General features: G+C 39.2%; 1 protein-coding gene across 2 annotated transcripts in view; it reads left to right on the top strand.

Annotated features, from left to right (window-relative positions):
• The window catches only part of rpl38 (ribosomal protein L38), a 498,028-nt gene extending 483,442 nt beyond the window's left edge, over window positions 1-14,586 (top strand). The window contains exons 1-5 of one of the 2 annotated variants that reach the window (XM_051417874.1): window positions 11,617-11,674; window positions 11,882-11,908; window positions 12,497-12,557; window positions 13,097-13,219; window positions 14,519-14,586. In XM_051417874.1, coding sequence (XP_051273834.1) covers window positions 11,906-11,908; window positions 12,497-12,557; window positions 13,097-13,219; window positions 14,519-14,544 — 213 coding nt within the window. In that variant the 5' untranslated portion in view covers window positions 11,617-11,674; window positions 11,882-11,905 and the 3' untranslated portion in view covers window positions 14,545-14,586. Of the gene's footprint in view, window positions 1-11,616; window positions 11,675-11,881; window positions 11,909-12,496; window positions 12,558-13,096; window positions 13,220-14,518 lie in introns of those variants that run through there. The other variant, XM_051417875.1, reaches the window with a different exon arrangement.
• The last annotated feature ends 167 nt before the right edge of the window (window positions 14,587-14,753 follow it).

Below are 14,753 nucleotides of genomic sequence, written 5' to 3'. Positions count from 1 at the left end.
TTCATTCATTCATTCATTCAATTATTTTCTCTCTTCACTCTTCTTCATTAAATGGAGAAGACTTACATCTCAAATTCCAGAAAAAATGGCCTCAAGCTGCTATTTACCTTGTTTAGTCTGAAGTACTTTTTCTTTGTCCAAACCACCTATGTCGGAGTCAATCTGAACTTTGTTCCCATTCTTGGACCTATGAGTCTATTCCCACGTGATGGCCCCAGTAAACTATCCCCATCCTCTTTGCACCATACTGTCATATTTGAAAGACTGTTTTGGCTTAAATGATTATGAGAACATTGTCAGCATATTGATGTATACAGTATTAATACATAAAAGCCACTGAAATGTGTGTGGAATTTCAGAATTGTGGACTTTTGTGGATCAAAAGACATATTCTTACGGACAGAAAACCACACCTCATTTTGGCCTTGCTTCCAATCAAAAGATTCCTTCATTTCAGCTCTTAAGTCTTCGGTCCATCTTTAATGTAACATTCATCCACGACCACAAAGTCTCTTGGAATAATTCATGGGGAAGGTGCAGTTGCTCTGCCCTGAGGCCCTGCAGGAAGAGAAAAGTGGACCTGGCCTGAGGGGTAACAAGTGGGATTGATGACTGCGTGTACTGGATGGAAGAGTTGACACATCCATGAATTCTTCTATAACTGGTTGTCTATCAATTGGAAGAAAGATTAATTTCCCTCCTGCAAAACATCTACTATAGCCTTCAGGCTTTCAGGGAGCTCAGGGTCATTCTTATGACTGACTTTAACTTTGACTGTAACCTATTCTGCATAAGCTCTCAATGCTCTCATTCGAATCTGCAAAATACACACAACTCTGCAACCAACACAGGCACGAGCTCTTCTTCCTCCTCCTCTTTATTCTGTTCTGTGTCCTGTTTTTCTAACTGAACGGCAGCGAGTCGTGACAAAAAGACAAAAGGCTTCTCACCCAGCAGTTTGCAGTGACACGAACTTCACAGTAAACTTTCTCCATAATCTGTTGCTTCTCTGACAAGTCAAAGCAGATTCACATTGAGATTCTGTCAGGGTAAACCCTCAGACTCTCTAATAATCTCCCCTCATCAGCAGATGTACTTAAAGTTTGCCTCTGATAAGGCTGCCGGAAAAGGGATCAATACTTGACAAATCAATCTGATCGATAATCAGGGAGATTATGGAAGCAGTGCAGTAGAGAGGATTTTGAAGTACTCTCCTTCTGCATTTCTAATGACAGGCGCACTTGAACATAACTTCAATGACACAGACATTCAGTTTGATTCCACATTAACTTTTAAGCCTTTGTATTTCATCCCACATTATCACCGGAGGTGGTTTCCTGCAGTGAATAACAACTTTCTGGATACAGTTAATCCTTGAAATAAAAAAAAGCACCCTACCATCTCTGCTCTATTTTACAGTGCATTCATGCTAGACATGCATTTAAAACCTTCTACCGACTCCACGACCGAAGTAAATCCAATAACGATGGTTCAATAAACTATTTCAGGTAATCTTTTGTTGCTTCTCATCCATAGATCAAATCGTGATTAATAACAGAACCTGCCACTGCATTACTCATTAGCTCTCAGCTGCTTCTGCTGTCGCCCATACAGGCTCGCAGGCAGAAATGATGTGTATCATTACCTACAATGTCTGTGGTGGAGCTCCTGAAATTCCATCATCCACGCTTTACGTGTCTGATACAGTTAAAAAGGATCTCTGCAGCTAAGATCATTTTTTCCTATAACCCCACTATGCCTTTTTAATAAGCCAGCACATAGATACAAAGTACGATCATCCCTCAGCCTGAGGGTACACATTTTTATTCCAATTACTACCTTTACACAAAGAGGAGGGATTATAGTTTCGAGGTACTATTCTAATACCAGGTGTGTTAAAAAAAGGACTTTAAATGAGTTTTCAGCGCAGAATGAATTCACAAACGAACACTGCTGTGTAAATAAATTAACAGTTGCCCTAGGCAGGCACATTGAATCCATCTTTTTTTTTCTTTCAAGGGGAGATAGTAATTTGTAAGTACAAATTCTAAATAAGGCAGAGAGAAATTTCATACGTCTAAAGATTCAAGATATACAAGTATATCTTGAAGCAGAAACAAAGCTTAGATGTATTGATAAGTAGAGTTTGGGGGTGATTTTGGCATAAAATCTTATGTAAAAGAAGATTCTGTGACATAAGCCTCATGATATGGGGTGCAGTGGTTAATTATACTCATAAGACATCTTATACAATCAAATATGTTTGTTTTAATACTTAAGTAAATGATAAGGCTAAGCAGAGAATAACATTCAGTCCTGTAATCACTACCTTTACAAAGTATAGAGAACTGGTGACTAGTGGAGTCCATTCCTTGATACACAGCGTCTCCCATTGTCACAGTGAGTACGAGACACAGTTCAGCCCAGGATGTGCAGTTACTCACTGCCCTCTATTGCCAGGAAACCAGAATTACAATTATCATAAATGATACTTAGAATCAGACTGGGTTTCTACAGCTTGGCACAGAGAATCATGTTTGTTACAAGCAAATGGAATAAAGATCATCCCGGTGCAGAAGAGCTTTAGTTAAACCGATCATGGTCATTTGTTGTAATCTATGAGGCTGAGCTGATTCCCCCCCCCGCGCGCTTTTACTGTAATACATCCACTCTCACAGATATGGACATTCAATAAAGATAACAAATATCAGTGGATGATATAATAAAAGTAGGAGAATTGCCGGAAAAGCACACACTTTCACTTACACACTCATACGGGAAAATAGATTCTAACTTAATGGTCTGTCTGTGCCTCGTGTAATAGCTCAAAAAACACACTTGACACTGTTTATCAGCTTGATACTTCAAGACTTTTCCTGACTTTATAAGAACTGCTTATAGCCATGATTTTGAACTTATGACATGTTTTAGACATCCACATACAGAAACAGACAGATGATAGTCTATAACCATATTGTGTGTTTTTTTTTTCTTTTTCTTTGCACTTGCCTGTTTAAAGTAAGTACCATTACGTAGTGATTATATAGAACGCAGATTTAAGACACTTCTGCATTGGCTTCACCTAACAGACCTGGAAGCTCTGTCCATTATATATAGTATATTCTCAATGCGATAATACAGAAATAGGCCTAACATTTCTTAGATATAGTTATATATAGATAGGTATGGCTATGAATTGTTCTAAGCAGACCGGCTACGCAGCAGATGATAGAATGCTTATTACAACTATAAGAGACTTGAGACATGACATCTCTGCTGTCTACTCACCAAGACAATCAGTGTATCTTATGGGTAGGAGTGCTAGTCATTGCTGTCCACTGGTGGTCGGGAGCATTAATAACTACATAAAATTAATATACAAATTCCTTTCATATTCAGTAAATAATTTTCAGTAACTTGCCCAACACTGATTAAAACTTATGACCCCACCTTCTCTGTCTCTGACTGGCTTTTGGTCATATGCCTCAGACGTGGCTCTTGTTGTTAGACACAGCTGGTCAGACTCACAAGGCATCAGCAGCTTTTTACGTACTTTAGAGTGACAAATCGTACCAGTGTAGGAAAAGGCGAAAACAGCTGCCTGCTGCTGCTTTAAATGAGGTTGATGAAAGCCCTGAGAGGGTGATAATTCTCTGTGGGTTTGTCTCCACAAGTGACACATTTCATATTACGTAGTCATTTGATCCATTGTTAATTTAAAGGTATTGATTGGTTCAACGTTATGCACTGAACCTGAGACCAACACTGAGGAAAATACTAAATATTATTGCTATAACTTGGTGGCAATATAGATCGTCCAATTTACCTGAGCTGCATGTCTTTGGAGTGTTGGAGGAAACCAGAGCACCTGGAGAAAACCCACACAGACACGGGTAGAACATGCAAACTCCACTCAGACACAGAGATTCAAAGCCAGGACACAGTGTTAGCCACTGAGCCACCGTGCTGCCCAATAAGTGTTGATTTGTGAGGCTTTTTATAGCACAAATACTCAAAAATCATGTTAAAAAAACCTTCACAGAACTTCACTTTTTGTCATCCTTATCCTTGTCAACAGAGCACCAACAGGAGCAGAAGGTCTTCTTCACCCAAGAGAAGACATGTCGGAAGTGGTTCTTCTTCTTCTTCTTTTTCTTCTTCTTCTTTTTCTTCTTCTTCATCAAGGTGCCGATGTCATCTGAAAATCAAAGGACATTAAATGTTGTATATCAATTGTCCTTCAAATGAACAACAATTCAGACACAAGAGGAGACAGATTCTTACCCAAGGTGGAAGAGTCCTCAGATGTCCGATTCATCGTGTCACTTCCTGTGACCGACACTGAAGACTCTGACGTCTCGCTCAGCCCAACCTGCGAACTAAACACACACACAAATTTAGAATATTATTCCTTAAAAGAAAATCTTAAAAGAATAACGTAAACACACTCTCATAATTTGCACCCATTCCAGCCATACTGAACCATTTTCTGTCCTGTCTGAGAAATTAGTGTCATAACCAGAGGAAGTCATCTCACCTGCAACTCTCCTCATCCTCCAGCCGCAGAGTGTTCTCGGCTGTGGCAGGCCGAACCATGATCACACCTGATGGCGGGATTACGGGAGATAGACTGAGGTGGTCTGGTTGGATGTTTAGGGTGCCATCATACTTTGGAGTAGTGGCAAAGCATACAAGGTCATAGTCCTCACTTACATTTAACAAGGTTAAATATTCTAGTGTCCTTTTCACAAGAGCCTGAAAACTAAACACACACATACACAGTCAGGTTAATATTCTTGTTTTTGTCATGCCATATTTCCCTTCTACTTTAGAGATGACCTTTATGACCAGAGGTCACAATCTCACCTAGTATCACTCTCCAGATCACTGTTCATCTGCAGGTTGTTCCTGGCTGCTGCAGGACGAACCGTAATCAGCCTGGATGGTGGCTCTGTGGATGTTAGACCGAGACTTTCATTGCTTTTGATGGTCTTCTCCGTTTTGTTTTTAGACCAGGTCTCGTCAGCGTTTCACAGCTGAGGGTTCATTGCTACCAAAAGACAAATTCTCGCTGTCACGTTGATGTCCAGAAAACAGGACTTACCACCATAATAAGCCAAAATGCACGTCAATTAAATGATATATCGTCACTAACTGTGCCACTGCTGTCTAACAGCATGTGCACAAAACAGCACCAAAAGGACATCTAACCCCACGTACACACACACAATTTACTGAGAACTTTGGAGACTGTTGACAATAAATGGATGAGTAAGGACTTCACTGGGAGTGATCCTCTTATTCGCATCCACTTTCAACATGGAAGATCGAAACACTGATCAAGCTCAGCATTGTTGGATCGTATCTTCCTTGTCACAAGCCTCTAGTTTTGGAAACAATGGGCAGTCAAGTCTCCTCATGATTAAGAAAATCAGTGACAATCAATCATAGTGACAATGATACTAAACACTTACTTTTTTCAGATCATCTAGAGATCGGAAGCTGTGGCCCACGCAGAAGCTAGTAGGGTAACCTCCCCAATACTCCAGAGGTGTCTAAATAAAAGAATTGCGGCTCAGACCACCGCTCACCCCTCCCTTTCCAAGCGCTTAGGAGAAGTTACGGTGTGCAGGTATGTGTAACTTCAATGATGGACAGACTTGTGCTAAAACATGACTATAAAGATAGTTCTGAATGCTGAGTGATTGTTATAGAGGAGTGATGGAGGAATGTTCTGAGTTGAGATGATAGGATCTGCAGGCAGCAGCTGCACAGCCAAAGGTAACAATGTAAGGTAAAATGAACTTTTCATGCTGATACTCATTTTTCTAATGCCAAGTACGGCAAGGTGTACAATAATAAAGTCCAGGAAGTGGTCGGCCGAGGAGCTGTTGCAGATTCAAGTCAGCAGAGGGCTCGGTAAGTTGGCTTACAACACTGTAGCCTGACCATGAAGTGCTTAACAGCTATTTTAAGTCATATTGACGTGCTGCAAAGAATTCCAATGTGTACATTTGTGCCAGGTTCCACATACCATATTCAGATATTTTTTACACAATGTAAATATCTCAGCTACTTGTTGGATCTGAAATATCTGAAATAGTTATCTAAAGAAAGTCATGACGCAAACATATCAAACATGTGGCTTTTTTGCCAAGCGCAGATGTAGTAGCAAACCACTGACTGACTGAGAATTTTGTAAGTATGCAAATGACTCTGAAAGGGAAATGTCGCAAACTGCACAATAACTTGATGACTTTACTGTCAATGGCAAAATAAATCTGCAAATATGATAGACCAGAGATTTTTTTTGGCCAATATAAAAAAACACAAAAGAAAATACTTGGCTCACACAATACATATTATAAATGTATGTATAAAATGCAGCCAAAATTGTAGTGTTACCGTTAACGTTTTTTACGGTAATGAGAGATGTAATTGTCATATTCTTTCTAAAGGACAATTGATGCCTAAAGGGTTGGCTCTGGGGGATTCATGCATTTGTTGCACTGTTGATTTAAAACTCGCTCATATAAACTACTCAAAAAACAAATTAGTACACATTATGAAGAAAAGGAAAAATCATCTTTAAAATAGAGCCATCAGAATGTAATGCAATTTCACTTCCAGTTTCCAGCTGAGCTTTTACATTGTGAAGAGCAGTATAGAAATGTGCAAGAAATTGACCAGGGAATCTGCAGGTTAGCAGTGTGACATATAGTGATATTTGCATTGTGTAAGAACAAACCAACAGTAGTGCATTAATGTAATGCATATATTCAGGAGGGGTCCCTGGCCTTATTGATGGGGCTGGGATCTTCCTGAATCCACAGCCATCTCCACTGTCTTAAGAGTGTTGAGCTCCAGCTGCACCAGGTCACCAGATGGTCAATCTCCCACCTGTAGGCGGACTCATCACCACCAGAGATGAGCCCAGTGAGGGTAGGTGGGCTGTCATCGTGGAAGCTGTAAAAACGAACAAACTGGTTCAACTTCAAAAAAATTGGCTGCCTTAAAATGTTGAGTTAGGCAAACTAAGAAGGATCAGTTGTTGACAAAGGTGATGCTGACAAAATAGTCCCATCAACTTTATATTTTAAGTTTAATCAACAAGTTATAATGAATCGAGTCTCCGAAATGTTACACACTGGGCCCTTAACAAAGTCAAGTTGAAAAAAAAAGAAAAGAAAAAAAGGTTGGTTATTATTTTTCATTTGTATTGTTATTATACATAGAACAGTGGGATCCAAGAAATAAGAAAAAGTAAAAGCTTTAGATTAGATTAGCAAATTAGATTGTATGTTTAGGATAGTACCCATACAATAATGAAACACAGCAGTTCCATCCTATCACACTCTGCGAACTGTGATCAAGGACAAATCCTTTATGATCTTTAAGCATGGAGGAAGGATCCTGTCTCCTTTTACTGAATTCCCCTCACATTCCCTCAGCTATGCCAAAAAGCAATGTGCCTGATGTCAGTTACAGCAAAAAAAAAGTATAATCCTCTTGGCAACAAGGAGTACAAAGCCATGTTGAGATAAACTGTTCATTTTAGTTCCTGTTATGGTGAGGAAAGACTGTAAACAAGTACACCAAACAAAAGGTGATGATGGAATAAAGACTGAACTTGTGCCGCCGGTGGTTGCAGAGGCCCCGAGGTCCTCCTCTGAAAAACTGAACCATTACTGAAACAAACTGCTTTCCATCTTTTACACTGATTGACATGAGACTGCTGAAAATTTTAAGTACTGGGTGAAACGTGTCCAGTAGTACAAGCGCTGATTGAGTATCTAGGGGTAGATGGCCTGTGGACACGGGCAAACAGGTATATGGGAGGTTAATTAAAAACGACTGATCTGCTGTTTTCTTGTCTTTATGAATTAATGCCATGTCAAAGTGGATCTCCAAGGAAACGGAATAAGGTGTCACTCAAACTCGGCTTGCATGGAGCTCCTGGTGTAAATTATTGACAAAGATCATCCATCGTGTTTGGAACTTGAATACTAAAACAGTCTTCAGCTGATGGAGCTCATAAATGGGCTCGTTCAGTACATAACGTTGAACCAATCAATACCTTTAAATTAACAATGGATCAAATGACTATGTAATATGAAATGTGTCATTCGTGGAGACAAACCCACAGAGAATTATCACCCTCTCAGGGCTTTCGTCAACCTCATTTAAAGCAGCAGCAGGCAGCTGTTTTTGCCTTTTCCTACACTGGTACGATTTGTCACTCTAAAGTACGCTCATAAATGGAGGAGAAAAATCTATAGGGAATCTGTATTCAATTGTGTATTGAGTATAGCCATTTCCTCTATAACAAAGTATGTCCAGTAAATTACAAAGCCAAAAGTACACCCTAACCCTACTGAGCTGTAATGTGTTTCACAAGCTTGACTGTAGCAGGATATAGGCCTATTAGCTTTTTCTCTGCTGTTGTGGAAATGTATCAGATAATTTTTATCAAGTTGTGGGAATAATAGATGATAATTTCCTCTGTGTGAACCATTTATATATTTAAAGGCGTATTATTCTGGCACCCTTTGGATTTATCTGTCTAGACTGTAAAATATAATTGAACCCATAAGTCAGAAGGTGTGCTTAGTCTCAGAGGTGTCTGAAGCAAATCTTTTTAGCTTTTTGAGCAACTACAATTTACAGCTACTCTGGCTCTATAGTAGCCAGAATATATACAACTAAAAACACACAATGCAGCAGTCTGCAGGAAATGAACTGGATTCAAAGCATCCATGTATCCACTTTTACTTGTGTTTGAGAAGAGAAGGAGAAGAGAAAGAGAAAAGAATAAGAGCAGAATAAAGATTAGAACAGATAATTGGATAGATAATTGGACAGATAGTCAGATAGATAAACTGTTCAACAATGAGAAGACCACTCGCCTAGTAGACTGCACCCCGTGTAGGCTGGGTTTGATTTTTGCCCTTTACTGCGTGTTGTCCCTCCTTTCAGTCCCCCGTTTCCTATCTATCTTCATCTGTCCTATCGAATTAAGGCATAAAAAGACAAAAAAAAAAAACAAAAAAAAACAAGAAGACACTTGAATACAACCTAATTTGGCTGCTTATCTTCTTTCTCTATAGACAGGACTGTTGCTTTACCCAGTCTGACCTTGGGCTGCTGGTTAAAACTGCAGAGAATACAAGAGCTGAAAAGCATTTTATATCTTTACCTCCCTTGAAATCATTTATTTTTCTAACAAGTTCCAGTTTTCGTTCTGAAGAGGTTTTATTGTCCATACAAGAGGAGCTTTAAACGGCTCTTTAACCAGTGGTACTGCTTTTTATTATCTGTCTATCTATCCTCTTCTACTTATTTTTTTACTTTACATTTTATTCATCCAGCATTCATTCTGTTTCTTATTGTTTTCTTCTATTGCAATGTCTTCTCAGGGCTAATAAAACCACTGAGGTCATGTCAGGTCTTCTGGGAATTTGGTGGATTTACTGACCCGTGCAGGAGTTTATTATCTACAACTACAAAGATATTACATTACAAATTATGTTTTTCTGTTTGTTATTAATCTGTTTACGCCGTCAAAGGAAAATCTATTTTCAACCATTAATGATTTCGTTTTTCACCAGAATTATTCTCCTTTCAGTGTGGAGAAAAATTATTTAGACCCATGTGTAGGGAAGTACAGGACTAATTTAATGGGTTGCAAGATGGTCAATAGGATAGAAAAGTTGCTTTGAAGTTCTGCATAGTTTTACCTCTTCTGATCTAAAAAAAAAAAAAACAACTAATTGACATATGCAATGGATGACACGGCGTCCCCTGCAGACAATGCTTAATTCTGAGGGCTCATAAGGCAAAAAGGTTGGGAACTTTATGTAGGGAGATGTACGTGAACAGTTAAATGAACATGACCAGGTGGTTGGTGGCTGTTCAGACATTATAGAGGATTTGTTTTACTAGGGGAGTTTGGATTCATGACCTCAGTATTTTGTTGTATGTTGTACATATTGTAAAAACCTCTGAAACAAACGTGGTTTGGGCCTATATGAATAAACTCCATTTTACTTAATGTACAGGACAAAGGATGGATGCACTAGTGTGGTGTTTCTCAAATGGAGGTATGTTTACCCCTAGGGGTACTTTGTAGTACTGCAGGGGGTACCTGACATAAAAAAAAAAAGGTAATCATGTATAATTCCTAAACTAAATATACAAGTTCAATAAAAAACTATAAATGTAAGTTTTATAAACCTTGATGAACCACATTTTATATTCAGTATTCCTTTTTCTCATAAACTGTCAACTACAGTTGCATATGTCCATGTTTCTCACTATTTTGTAAGTGGAACTTAGACGCAGTTCAGTGCAACTAAAATGCTCCCTTAGTGTTATTCAATGATAACAAGACACTGGTCTGCTATGAATTTAACATTTTAAATGAAGCATTTAAGTGTTTTTCTTTATAAATCAGATTGATGACGCAGCGCACTATTGTAACTCTTTATAGGCATTTTTTTCCTAACAAAAGTTGTTTGTGCTGCTCAGGAGGTACATTAATAAAAAACGTTTGAGAACCACTGTACTGGTGCTCCCATCACTGCATACTGTGTCAAGCTGGTCCCGGAAATGAAACCCACCAGGCTCAGGCCTATTCTCCCAGCAGTAGCCTCTGGACATTCACTTTATGAGAATTGAATAGAATCAACTTTATTGTCACATATACAGTTACACACAATGCTACGTATAGAGATATATGTCCTGTCCTTGACCAAGAATGTGCTTTGACTATCAACATATATGTGTTGTACCAGGAGACAGAGCATGTGAGGTTAATCACTATTCACTAAAGGAAAGGAACTAGAAAGACGTGGGTGGAAGAGCTCAATGAACAACAATGTAAAGAACTGGAGGATGACAGAAGTGTCATACAGAAGGGGAGGAATGGCCTTCAAATGTAATAGTCATGCTTTGCAGACTATAGGTATTCGCAGAGAATGATGTCCTTTGCGATCTGTGTTATGTTCAAGAAAAAAGCTCATGTGCAGCATCTGTGTCCAGTTAAGCACCAGATGAAAAAAATGTATTGTTTGACATGCAAAAAGCAAAAAAAAATCATTGACAAGCTTCAGGCTATGAACTGTGTACAATAAAGATGTAGATAAGATTATTAGGGACAAAAGAATATTCTTATATATATATATATATATATATATATATATATATATATATATATATATATAGGCTATGTAAATATTTATATATAAGTTGAAAGGAGGTGAGGTATACAATGACTCTCAATAGTGACAATATTTGCAGATTTTCCAAAATGACAGAGATTTGTACCAAAATAGAATAGATGTAACACAAATTGTAAGAAAGGCAGGAACATTAATAAATAATAAAGACCTACAAAAGCCACAGTTTTCTCTTTACAGGATAGAGCGTGAGAAAAAAACTCCACATAGAAACATATAGACGTGTACAGAGTTGCAATATGTAACGCCTATTTAGAGTAACCTACTCTCTGAACGCAGTACCGCCACATAAACATAAACTCAATTTAACTTTAGACTTACAAAGGCTAATACGCTTTTCCATCTTAGCAATCGCCCTCTGTGCTTGCCGTAGCGCTGTATAAAAGCGCACTTCACCGGAAGTTCCGCCCCTTTTCATCCCCTCTCTGGCAGACTGAGTGAGTTTCACCTTCGCACATAAACAAAATCCCAATTTTCCATCATCGTCCATCCTCTGTAACGCCAACAATTACACCGACGTTTGTGTCAGATTATGATTATCCCCGTCGGTGGCTCGACGACGGGACGTTAATTTGTGAGCCAACATTTTTCTACCCGTTGTTACAACCGATAAACTGACTCCATCTTTCTCTGCTCTTCCGCAGCTCTCAGTCCGCTGACACGGCAGCATGGTAAGAACCTCTCACACTTACATAGCGACGTGTGCTTGGCTGATAACGTCGTATTTGTTGTGTGTGGGCACGTCGCACGGTGAAATGGGAGTTTGTGGTCGTTTATCAATCGACACTAATCGCCGGTAATTCGGCTAGCATGGGTTATTAGCATTAGCAACATGCTACTAGCCCAATTGGGCCACCTGGCTACAGCCTGTTGTAGGAAAGGAGACACAGCAGCGTTTATTTACCTAAATCAAGAGGTACTGGAGTTAAAGGCTCCCAAACGGAGACCAATAACCGTGTGAACTGTAGCTATGCTTACTAAGTTGACCATGGGGGCGCCTAACGTTATCGATTAGCACAAGTTGCCTTGAATGAAGACATGTTTTCTGCCATCAGCAAGACGTCCAAACATCTCAGGCTGATGTGCTCGTGATGCATTCACAGTCTTGCAAGATTAACGATGGACCTAGTGCTGGGTTTCGATTTTCTCACAGAAACATCAGTTCCACCGGTCCCCTAACATCTCACTGCTGTTCGGTCTAAATCTGAGAGTTTACATGCTTTGAGTGATAATTGTCTGCTGTGGTGTTTTCTCTGTAGCCTCGCAAGATAGAAGAAATCAAAGATTTCCTTCTGACAGCCAGGAGGAAGGATGCCAAGTGTAAGTTGGACTCTTCAGTCTCTCGTCTGCGTGTGCTTGATGGATGTGAATGTCTGAGATTTAGGCATGTTTAAAACACGAGATGGGCTTTTTCTTAGGTGGCCAGTTTCATGTAAGTTTTTACCATTGCAAGAAAATCAGACAATCCTAAGACAAGTTTAATTTCCTAGTAAAAAGGATTTCTTACAGGGTAAGTAGAGACGGCGTTAATTGGCTCTGTAACCTTGAGTTATACGTCTGTAGTAGCATGGTAGCTCAACATGCCAAAATGTGAAAGCAGTATATATAGTTTCCAACAATCATTGGTTAATCAACGAACATTTTCTCGGCTTATGTGGAGCTTTCACAAGTTCCTTTTTTTTCCTGTAACTAGTTGTAAGTGTATCCAGGAACCTTCATAGGAAATTATTTACTACTATGAACCTGTAAAATCCTAACTACAGTCTGTTTTGTATAAATACTCAGTTTGAAAACTACTTTTAATCCAAGTAGATGTTTTCTTTCGAGTCGAATCTAAACCACCTTGTTTGTCTTTTTAGCCGTAAAGATCAAGAAGAACAAGGACAACGTTAAGTTCAAGGTGCGCTGCAGCAGGTACCTGTACACCCTGGTCATCACAGACAAGGAGAAGGCTGAGAAGCTCAAGCAGTCCCTGCCCCCAGGTCAGTATTAACAAGAAGTCAGCTTGTGGCGCGAACACAAAGCGACTAAGACACAGCAGTTAGTGACATAATGATGGGTTATTTGCATCTAAATGGTTACAATTAACTGAACGTGGTCTTGAATGTTCTGTTATAAGGACATACGCATCATTCTTGGGTCTAATTAAAGGCTCCCTGTGGAGTTTGGGACCACTAGTAGCTTGGAGGATGTTACTGTGAGCGGGTCCCTGAGTTCATCTAATTCTGCCAGCATGCACACAAGGATGCATATGCATGCCACAAGCACCGGGATGATGTGATGCGTCTTGGAAAGAAACAAATCTATAAACTGGGTGTCAGGATTAGAAACTTGGCTGGGTTTTGTAGCATTTTAAAATAAGATGCCACCATAGGTAGACAATAGGTCCTCATGGGAAATGACTGCGCAACTTTAAAGCACAATTGCAGACACTGTTGCCAAGGTAAATTAAAAATATAATGTCAAAGCTGATGATGACCAGTCAAACTCCGTCTCCTCTCACAATATACGCCAGAGGACCAGTGTTAGACTTTAAAAATGCCATGATGTCTATGGACATACACAGTATACAAATGGGAGAGTTCAGTTGATGGGCAGCCTGTGACTCACCTTGTAGCGATTGTTGCAGTGACTCAAAGTCTGTATATTTTGTCGTCAGGTGGAATATTATTGCGGTTATCCATTTAATGGATTTTTGAATTAAAGGTCAACAGTGAACCTTGGTACATGTGGGGGTTGGATGTTGAGTTTTTAAAGCAGTTTTCCTTCTGTTACTCAAAGAGCTTGTGACAGGTCCCAGGTTTTAATAGTTGTATTCTTTAGCTGGCTGCTTATACATTATCAAAGTGGAACAATTGAGAGTATGAAAGTGTCTGTGTGGGCTGAAACTGTTTATCTAGTTTGAAAAATGTTGCTTCTGACAACAGTTCTCTGGTCCAGCAAAAACACAATCATTTGTAAATAAAACATTAGTTTGCATCTGTCTTCATTGGAGATCTGCCAGGCTCTGACAGTCTACTTCTACTAAATGATTTTCAATTAATTTCTAATCAGTTTGACAGATATAAAGTCTTAAATGCCTCAGTAGTGGCCTCCTTGTTTAAAGATGTGGATAAACTTAAAATATTGCTGGCAACTGTTTAAGTGGTCAACCTTAGTCTGTATCTACATTCACAAGAGGAAGCAATAAGTTTGAGTGTCTGCAGAAAAAGTGCCCCTGTCTCTGCTGGTGTGAGGTTTTATTCCAGTGAATATTCTCTAACCTGTCTTTCTCTCTACAGGTCTGGCTGTGAAGGAGCTGAAGTAAATCCGTGATGTACAGATAATTGTAATAAAAATTGGAAAATAAGTTATTTGTCTGTGGTTGTTGTGTGTTATGATGCAAACAAGGATTCAACCAGTGTCCTGGGTATTATAGGAGTGTAGTTGTAATATGTGGTGTTTTGACATCTCTCCACAAGGTGTCAGGTTTGAGCTATAATCAGACTTAAAAGTATGTTAAGAGCACTGACTCCA

This window comes from Dicentrarchus labrax, unplaced genomic scaffold (genome assembly GCF_905237075.1).
Source record: "Dicentrarchus labrax unplaced genomic scaffold, dlabrax2021, whole genome shotgun sequence".
NCBI classification, from domain to species: Eukaryota; Metazoa; Chordata; class Actinopteri; family Moronidae; genus Dicentrarchus; species Dicentrarchus labrax.
The sequence above is the reverse complement of the archived record's forward strand: the minus strand, read 5'-3'. Positions and strand labels throughout refer to the sequence as shown.